This window comes from Ostrinia furnacalis, unplaced genomic scaffold (assembly GCF_004193835.3).
Source record: "Ostrinia furnacalis isolate ACB-3 unplaced genomic scaffold, ASM419383v2 OfSCF5652, whole genome shotgun sequence".
In the NCBI taxonomy this organism is placed as follows: Eukaryota; Metazoa; Arthropoda; class Insecta; order Lepidoptera; family Crambidae; genus Ostrinia; species Ostrinia furnacalis.
The window spans coordinates 103,671-114,448 of record NW_021135891.1 but is presented as its reverse complement, the minus strand read 5'-3'; the positions used below and the strand labels follow the sequence as shown (position 1 = coordinate 114,448).

Sequence of the window (10,778 nt, the reverse complement as noted above, 5' to 3'; positions counted from 1 at the left end):
GCTGTACAGGTATCTTATAGGAACAGTGTGGGCACAACTCTAATCCAGTTAGTATTTTTCTGGGTCTCTCACTGTTCGGTTGTGTTATTTATTATTTTGTGGTTTTTGTGTGATTTCTGTGTTATTTGTGTTTATTATCTCATGTAGATAGGTGCATAAACCAGCAAAATGCCGGTCTTTCACACGAAGATCATTGAGAGTATATTGGAGCCTGTAGCTCAACAGGTAAGTTTGCAATTATTTATAGCTTTTTGGTGTTCTAATTTTCTCGTGTAGGTGTGAGGTTTTAGGATTATTGTTTACTGTGGATGCTGGCTACGTTATCGGGTATTATGTCATCTTTCCGCGGGTTAAGGCGAGGTAAAATTACCATATTTGGTGGAATCGGCCGGCCGTGGCGTTTGCGATAACCTTGCAAGCCTTTCCTAGGGCATAACTTGATTTGACTGCACTTATTCTTAGTCATATCTCGTAAGATGACTGTCCAGCCCCTATGTGAGTGTCATTGACGCTAATGAATTATTTACTGACTTCATTAGAATATTTAATGACTCACCAAAAATCCTATAAATTCGGTCTGTTTCTTGCCATACTGCATTACGCGATTGGTCGAAAAGTTTACCAATTGGAATTATCAAAAAGTATTTTTTTAGACAGGCTATGACACATTTTTTTATTATATTATTAATATTAGTAAATTCCCAACAATACCCTTCTTTATTAATGCTTATTATTATGATGTCTAGTTAGATTTAGAGCTTAGATAAATAAAATATTTGCTAATCAGATTAATTATTAAGTCGTTATGTGAACCATATTTTATGCCTTTGTGATACAGATACATATGTTTTCCACCATTTTATTAGTGTTAGTTCTCACAATAGACGCTTGAAGCAAGAAATGTGGCCCACTTTTTTGTTTACTATTGTCTCCTACTTGAATCACCTTTCACTTTGCTACAAACAGGATAGGATTTGCCATGCTGATATAATTTTAAACCAAAATAATAACAGCTATTACCACAACCTTAGCTTACCTTAGTTGCACTTGAATTTGATTTTTTAAATTGATTTGTTGTTGATGTCCTTACCCGTCCAAATACCAATTATCAAGAAACAATAGAAAACAATTATTACCACTGTCACATTTGACCACTTAGGGTTCAAGGAGTTAAAAATAAATAAATAAAACGATATCATTAAAAATAAAATTTTACTTGAATAAAGTTTTGTAAAATGGAGACTTCAAATTAATAAGAGTTGACCTTAGATTAATAAAACCTAGATAGATAGTCAGTGCACGAAAGGTGAGGCAGTTTTTAGGGAGCCGGCACGGCTTACCCGTAAACGTCACATGAACTGTCAAAGTGAAAAATTGGTAAACACGTCCGACGAATTTTAATTATTAAAACGGTTTATGCTGTGAAAGGGTGTCTAAAATACATCAGAAAAACAAAAGAAAGTGACCAGTGTTACATTTCATAAGTAAGTACTACGATTCGACGCGTATTTTGCTTGAATTTGGCATTCAAAAATTAAATACGGGAATGATACCAGTAACAAGAAAATTTATTTCCCAATTGTTCGCCGTACAAATACACTTCCTTTTTTATGAAATCGAGACTTTTAAGTCGATTTATCTTATTGTTATTAGGTAGGTACTTTGAATTCAATAAATAAGTAAGTACATGATGCGTTTTGTTTTTGTTAATTATAAAATTATTAAAAATGTATTAAAAATTTCCCTACTTTCGGGAAAATCGCCTTCACTGTCTACACTCCCCAACAAAATTGACACTAATGACATAAGGTTTTTGCCTCACTCTTGACGAAGCGTTTGTATGAAGACTATCCATCTAGGTTTTATTAATCTAAGGAGATTACCCATTCTTTCTGTAGAATAATGTTAGGTACATATTATATTGTTAAGTAAACAGTATAATGTTGGTTTTGTATCAATTAAAACTTAAATTGTACTTATCATTTGATACCAATTTAAATAAATAACAATAATTATTCCCTTTATTGACAGAACAGGCCCCAAATATTTAAGAGTCACACTCATCAAACAAAATATAATGTAGAGACAGTTAAATGGTTATTTAAATGGTTGAATTCAATTAAATGGGTTCATTATGCTATTAATTAAAAGCCATTCACCGTGAAATGAAGACATAATTCGTACATGAAGTCATGCCGAGCACAATGGACAATGGGATAACTGAACCGGGGATTATTGGGGTTCAACGTCTTGAGTGATCGGTGACAGGTTTATAAAGTGTTCGGAATAGATCCGGAACACTGGATAGAGATTTTCTAAAATGATCACCCAAGTGATCAAAAATATCCTAATGGACTGTAAGTGACACTTTGGTGTCCATTGATCACCAATGGATAAGAAGTCCACTTTGATCACCTACAACCCTTCTTCTTATTCGTTACGGTCTTGGCAGAGTGGTTGTGGTCACGTTGAGGCGTTGTTCACATCGATTGTAGAGGCGGATACAACTCTCCGCACGATCTCCCTCCAACCTACAACCCTAGGTGATCTCATCTATCGGTGATCAAAGGACACTAAAGTGTCAACTGGAGTCATCATATGTTTTTGCTACTTTAGACCAAACAAGAAATTACAAGAAATGTTAAGGTACAATTTTAAAACAAGCTTGCAATGTCCTACAAAACTTCCATCTGGCAAACCTAAGTATTTCACAGGAGCGCAGTAGCCAAACATGGTGAATAATTGCAAATTTTGCGATCGCTGTTATGCCGCGCTACCCATTGATAAATCATTTCTGCGTCGAGCTTCCTAAAAGCGACTCGATCGCTGCGTTTGGCATTTTTAAGTTTGCGGTATGGAATGTGTGGCTGCTGCGGAAAAGCGGCTAAAACGCCGATCGCCGAAGCTAAAAGCAGCATGTGTGCTTAGAGCTGTTGTCGCCTCAAGTCGGAATACTGGCCGTTACAATCCGGCTGTGTCAGTGTCAAGATAAACGTGTGTTTCTGTTGACATGGGGCTCGAACCAGCGCTCCTTGGATCTCGAAAGGGCCAGTCCGACTAGGGTTGCCAGGTCCTAAAACACAAAAGCCAGACTCTGTGCTTCATTTGGCCGGACATTTTACCCTAAAAGCCGGACATGTCACGGGGGGTGCAATTAGTGACATAGCTTACGAGTGAATTCTATCATCATCGGTTGCCCAACATCCTGATGCGTGCGCTTAATATTATTCTGTAGCTCGACTTTCGCCTGGCGCGGCAACCACATTAAAAGCCTAACAAAAGCCGGGCAGGCCGAACAAGACAATTTTGGCCGGACACGACCGTAAAAAGCCAAACTGAACATCGGCTTTGGCCGGACACCTGGCAACCCTAAGTCCGACACCATTGGGCTATTGGTTTGCTGAACCAAGTTGGCGGAAGACTGGCGGTTCCATCCCGACTGTGCCAGTGCCGTGTGAGCCGTGGCTGAAGTTTGGCAAACTGGCGGCTCGCGAGTCTGCGGACCATCAGTGTCACGGCCAGCCGTTAGTCACAGTGTAATGCTCTGTAATGTGGGAAAATATTGCTTAAATAACACGGAGATACATGTGAATGTGTTTTACACACCTTGTAGCTTATTACTGGGAAGTAAGGTTCAAAACTAAATAGAATTGTATCTGTTCCTGTAAGCCTGACTGTATCCAATGTAGGTTTTCCTGGGTGTAATGAATACTACGGGTAGTAAACACGCAACTATTGTTCTGTTTATGTGCTTTCACGTGATTGTTAAAAAGAGGGGTGTTCACATCACATGGAAAAAGTCCTCCGCCTGGACATGAGCTCCCCTGGCCTACCTGGAAGTCTTTAAATAGACTTCGGACGCAGGTCGGCCGTAGTAAGGACAATCTGTTCAGGTGGGGATTCTTGGATGGCTCAAACTTGGAGTGCACGTGTGGTTTTGTTCCCCAGTCGACGAAGCACATGATGCGTGCCCAAACAACTGCACGCAGGAAGATTTAATGAAGGCTACTGACAACGCCATTCTTGTGGCGGAGTTTTGGGCTGACGCTAAAGTCCTCATCCTCAATGACTATAAATTGACACCATTATTGTAGGTCATTATTAGAGTTCTATAAAATTGGCATTGAGACCTTAATTGCTCATAAATTCTCAGAACCGCATTCATTTTTAAGGAAAATAAAATATGATTCATTCACGCAAGCTATTAGAACTGCTGTAAGCTGTTTTGGCAGTTCCGAAAACATTAAGCTTCACTGTCTCGTAATTCAATTAATTACGCCACTGGCTTACCCCAATTGTTTTTAAAGCTCAGCCCATTATTTGTCTCTAATGGTCACACAGTCGTGTATGTTGAGGCAAGGTCAATAGAGAGTTATGCCGTGTAACTAACTGCCATTAGACATGGTCAGTTGACACTGGCGAGCTACCATCAACCCACACGGTTCCATTTTGAAAGCTGTGACGCTAAACTTTTATTGGCTACTCGTTATTATTACGAACCACCAGTGTACCCTCTAGCTCTAGGTTCCTACGGTAGCTGAAAAAGTTTCCGTCTATCTAAACCAGTAGTTCTTAACCGGTGGTCCGCGGACCACTGGTGGTCCCTGAAGGTATTCCAAGTGGTCCACGAAGACATCGTAACGTGACGTGATGAGTCGAGTCAACACAATGCAAACGGCGCACAGTGGGCGAGAAATCGATCTCCCCTTTCATAGGATTTCGAAAAAAAAAAGTGGTCCCTGACAAGACAGAAACGGTCCCTCGTGATTTAAAGGTTAAGAACCACTGATCTAAACTAACTAAACCACTACGAGGCCAAGTATTTATGTAGTTTCGTGTTTGCAAATACATACTAACATTTTCATTAGTTATCTTGCATCAGCAGCACAGCATTTTGACTTCTATCACTCAGCAAAATTCTTTGTCTGTATCAAAAAATGGATTCATGAAATACATCACTATCCCCTATCCTTAAGCTAAAAGTGACTGAGTTGTTCCGCCACTTCTTCTCAGCCCTTAATTATGTTGTCCCGAAGTAGTGGTAGGGCAAGCTATACATATTCCGATGGCACACTAATTCACTTAATCTCAGTTAAAAGTGATAAAGCCCAGTTCCATCAGATTGACTACAGTTCTATACATAGCTAGGTAATTAGGGCAGGTGGGCAGCCTCGCAGCATCCGCCTGGTTGTGAAATGTCTTGCTATTTTTAAAGACGACATCGACGGCCCTACGACACTGGGAAGGTCACAGTGTGTTTACAAGACGGATCTCGTTCCCATGTTATTAAAAAAGTTGTTAAACAAAATAAAAATTAGTATTTTACTCCGGGAGTGTGCTATGGTGAATTAGCATGCAAACTTTGATACTGCTGCCAAAATCTTAAGCCTGGTAGCTTCTTATAATAAGAGTCTTGATTCTCTTCAGGTATTTGGATCTGAGCACGTAATGCCCTCGAAAGCACGTAATCGTATTTATTTTCATACAATGAACAATCGGACCTGTAATGTCTTTATCAAAGTTCACCTCACGGAGGTTTTATTTTTGAGTGTTATGATTGGTCTCAAATTTTGTAAAATGGAAAACAGATGGGTTGTATTATAAGACATCTGAAGGTTACATCAACTACGTTTTTATGACGAATGTTGATTAATGAATGTGACCCATCACTTTGGCATAATGACGAGTGGGACAGACCTTGCCAATTGAAGCAATTTTAAAATAGTAATCTAGACCGACTGCATTCGGACGCATGCATTAAAGAAGCTAGAGAAGAAGGAAGAGCTCCCAAGAAAAAATTGGAAATGGCAATGTTCTAACCCCCTTACTAATAAAACTTAACTGCACACTCGTTGAACAGTGCTTTAAAGTGACTTTTAGAATGGAAATGCCATTTTAAAACAGTGTTCAACAACTGTATAACTTTTTATTAGTAAGGGGGTAAGTATGGATGTAGTGAAGATGTAACTTCAAGTCTGCCTTCCTTATCATCATGACATGAGAACTGGTCAAGTTGTTCTACACATGAAGGGGAGTTGAATGAGGTTTTGCCGAACAGTAGAATTTGGTTGATGGCTAGTTGTCTAGACCTAGGCACTCCCACTGAAAACAGCGACGTGGCTGTGCTCTTAACTAAGCGTGTCTCTACTTCCTGTAGCAATTTCCATCGCTGCCAAAAAAATCTAATTCTAACAACGTATCATGGTTCTGTTGTACTTGCTTGATAGAAACGAATAAATTAACATTTTTATCGACTTCATCTAAACACCATGGAACTACTGCTAGCTATAAATAAGCTACTAACATTAATCGTTTCCAAGTCTATTCAATACATCAACAGCATAAACAAGCCAAGATCACGGCGTTGGTTTAGCTGACGTCCACTTTTCTTTGATGTTGTTTCTTGGTAGGGCAACTAATTTAGTTCGCCATCTGATAAATTTCAAAAGGGCAGGGCCTGATATAGTTAGTGCATGTTTGCAGACGCTTATCTCTATAGACGCCGTATTTGTGTATACAACCAAACTGTGGAATGGACTGACGTCTGCGGTGTTTCCGAACGGATACGACCTGCAAGCTTTCAAGAAGAGAGCGTATCTTCACCTTAAAGGCCGGCAAGTGCAACGCACCTGTAACGCCCCTGGGACTGCAGGTGTCTATGGGCGACGGTAATCACTTACCATCAGGTGATCCGTCTGCTCGTTTGCCTCCTGTCATATAAAAAAGAGGCAAGCTTTTTGCTGGCCGATAGTCGAGCTGGTAATCAGTATGAACAAGTTAGAAGAACCAACGATCTGATGAAGGTCGCTGGAAGTATCTGGATGCGGGCAGCGCAGGATCGGTCGTTCTGGAACTCCTCCAAGGAGGTATTTTTCCAGTCTTTTCCACATTACCGATTTGGTATCGCCCGATTCCTCAGAAGCCGACCAAACTATTTTCCGACTAAAAATCGAGTCTGCGGGGAGTATAACGCTGCTAGGTAGAGATCCTATCTTCTAAATAAGTAGTTGCAATGCAATGAGTCATAATATTATTTACGTTGCGAGTTAAGAAGTCATTCACATGAAATTTAATCAAGTCGAAATAGTGGATGAAAGCTAGAGCGCGTGAAAGTGATTTGTAAAAGCGGTTGGCTGTCGAATGTAAGCTTGACAGATGCATCTGTAATCTGTATGGATGCGGGTGGAATACTTAAATTAGCAGGATGATGTTTATGGTGTTGCAATGTCGATTGTTTGATTGTGGCACGTTTGGTTAGGGCCACTTGCCACTTCGGCTGTTGGAATTTATTTACAAAATAGCACATTCTTCTGGAAAAGATCGCTTCATAGCGATAAGACCGCCTAATTGTACTTTATGTGTTCCTTTTCTTTCTGTTTTTTTTATCTGGTGTGCAATAAAGAGTATTTATTATTATTATTATTAAATATTCTTTTAATGAATAAGTTTTATGAAATACTAGTTTTCCGCCCGCGGCTTCGCCCGTGTGAGATTTTGTTTTAGAAAGCCGGGATAAAAACTATCCCATGCCCTTTCCCGGGACTCAAACTATCTCTATGCCAAATTTCATCAAAATCGGTTCAGTGGTTAAGGCGTGAAAGCGACACAAACAGATAGAGTTACTTTCGCATTTATATTTTTTTTATATTGGTAGGATAAAATAAAATGGCTTGATCATCATCGTCATTTCAGCCACAGGACGTCCACTGCTGAACATAGGCCTCCCCCAATGATTTTCAGATCGACCAGTTGGTAGTGGCCAATATCCAGCGCCTTCCTGCGGCCTTTAAAAATCTTAATTCGCTTGATTGCTTTGAAAATGCCTTGGTACACTATAGTATTTTTATTCGATGCTCTGTCTACATAGACGAGTAGTCTGCGAATACCTTTGCAGTTATTTCGAGGCGCGAATGTGCAGCAATGAATGTTTGATGGTATCCCCGCTGGACTCGGCGTTATTGACTTATCGGGCTATCTATAGACTCCGATTCCGACTTTGCTGAGGCTCGAACTTTGGTTCGGTTTGTGTGGACTGTAGCGAGTCGCTACAGCTACTAGCGACCCTTGAGTCAGATATGAGCCGCCGTAATGGGCTTCTGATGTTATATCAGGCCAATTTTGATCTTTGTCAACGGAAAATTAAGACAATTCAAGCCGTATTAATATTCAAATTGTTTTTAGTGGCAATATTTTGTAGATGTGCTCCTAAACCACCAAAATACCAAATTCATTACAACGACAATTAGGCATTCATAAGCACTTTCTCAGTCATCTAAACTGTTACGAATGCTCTTAATCACTATGATGAATCAGGGCATTTACATTAAAAGTCTTTAACATTCAATTAATTGAAACTAACTTTTCCACTTGCAGCATTCAAACATTTCAAGATAGACGCTTTGATTAATTTACTAATATCAGTTGTTTACTTACCAAATTCCTATTAACTAAGGTCATCAAGTCTTCAAAGACAATCCTCGTAAAAAGGCATTTGGTCACGCTAAAAGTGTTGCCACATGTTATATTATTGAAATATTTCTATTTTCGCGCGCTGACTCACGATTGTTACTGGCCGGTTGTTTGTTGCCATTTAGTGTTGCGATCATAACGATTAAAAATAAATTCGCTTCTATTGTCGTTCAAACTTCGGTCGGCTAAAAGATCGTAGATTTATTGAAAACGCTGGTGTTATTAATTAATTGTGACTGCAACTGCTAATTTAAGCTGAAAATTACTCATGATCGCTAGAATAACTGATTCATACACTGACCTATGGTTACTTAGTAAATAAGATCAGTGTGTTTACATTGAGAGAGTGAACTTGGAATTTTAAGTTTCGCCTTCTTCTTCATATTGCTACAACCTTTCGGCCTGATCATCACTTTCCTTCAGGTGAGATGCAGGCCAAGAACATCTCCGTTATGAGTACGGGACTATTCCAACCGTTCCCACCACACAGCTTAATGTTGCGCTGTTGGTAGAGCAACTAGCAAGTCAGTTCTTCAAGTCTATCGGTGAATGCCCATCACTAGCTGCCAAGTTCTCAGTTCGCGCCTTAATTTAAAAATGGAACTGTTACGTTGGAGTTTCGCAATCGTTTGTTTCCGCTCGTTTACGGCAGGTGGTATTGAACATGAGGTTTATTTTCAAATGCTTTGTGCTTTCGCCGGTTCATGATATAAAATGATTCAAGTCGCTCTGACGAACCACTGAACTTTCTATGGCCCTGGTTATTTTTTATAACCTATCTGAAATAATGGAGAATTGGAGGGATCACTGAGGCAGTTGATTTGACTTTTACAGCCGATTTCATCGATATCTTACTCATAAGACATGTGTAAAGTAAACTTTCAATAACTTTAAAAAAAACGGGTTAAACGTGAGATGTTATTTTTGAACAGAGGTTTTAAAACAATGTTGCTCTTTCTCTGTTTATGAGCCGTATAAAAAATTAATGTAGTTTTATTACATAAACTTGTTATGTGAGTTGCCTATTTGTAAGTCTTGACCTTAGCATTTGACCTTAACCATTAAAACCTACAAAATAAGTCCTAAACCCTCGTTTCTCATTCCATTTTTCCTTTTATGAAATTCTCAGATAATGTAGCTCCAAGCTCATAACTTAATATTATGTACGAGCCAGGGGAGTTACTCCGAAAAACGTTATTCGAAGTTTCGAATGTTGCCGTCCCTTTCACGCAAACCGAGATGCCGGCATGAGCGACGGTGACAGATAGATCCGAAACTACGTGAACAGCATTTCGGAGTAGACCTCCAGGCCTAGGTTTTAGGTCACGGCCGGAGCGCAAGGTCGTATACAGCTTAGATCTTCTGGAGTGCCTACGTAATAAATATTCCTGGAACTCAATAATATCTGTAATGGGAATTCAGACTTTATGTGAAAATATATAGTAACTTGGATCTTTATTCGGCAGGTTTTATATTAACAGTCTATTTGTTGGGGTTTTGGTACTTTTGGTAAAGACCTATCGTAAAAAATAACATTCAAGTATGGATAAAATCTTTCTTTATTCTTTGGAATTAAGTGAGATGATGCTAAGAGCTTTCTCGTTGTGGATAAGAAAAAAGTTTTACTGGTTTTACTTGTGATTAGTCCAAATATTGAAATTCAAACTAACACTGGCTTGCATCTAAGTTTGACTTAACATTATAGAGAAAATATAGAAATAATAATAATAATACAGTCTTAATCGGGATTTCCAAGGAAAAATCCAAAAAATTATAATAGCTTACTCAGTGATTTCGGGAGGCAATATTTTTCTTTCTTCTTGTTAATTTAAATGTTGCTTTTTGGTATGACAGCTACACTTATAAGGTAAACATAAAAGCCTTAACTGCTTCCAAAGTCAATCTGAAGGATTTATGTGACATAATGACATCACAACAATGTAAACGGTTTAAGACTTTTCCCTTCGGAAATGAAGTCATACTGGTAATACGTCATACTATACATATTCGTTGGAAAATAGCCCCTAATACAACCTTATAAGATACAAACATTGTTTGGGTTGATATGCTGTCATCTGTACATAAAGGTTTCTCGTTATCCTTCGATAAGTAAATTGGCGTCGAGATAAAATATAACAAGAGATAAGATGAACCGTAATAATACATAACAGATTATGTTATTTCATGTAAAAGCTTACATAAGTATCTAGACTAGAGATATCGTAATATTGATTCAATCTCTAGCTCTACAATATTTTTTACAAATTTTAATAGGAAATAGAGTTGATGATGTAGTATGTAAAGATTGT

At 38.7% G+C, this 10,778-nt stretch overlaps 1 protein-coding gene across 1 annotated transcript in view; it reads left to right on the top strand.

The window, feature by feature from the left end:
- The first annotated feature begins 48 nt into the window (after positions 1 to 48).
- Positions 49 to 10,778, top strand: part of Vinc (vinculin) — a 51,833-nt gene continuing 41,103 nt past the window's right edge. The window contains exon 1 of the mRNA XM_028316346.1: positions 49 to 225. Coding sequence (XP_028172147.1) covers positions 169 to 225 — 57 coding nt within the window. The 5' untranslated portion in view covers positions 49 to 168. The remainder of the gene's footprint in view (positions 226 to 10,778) is intronic.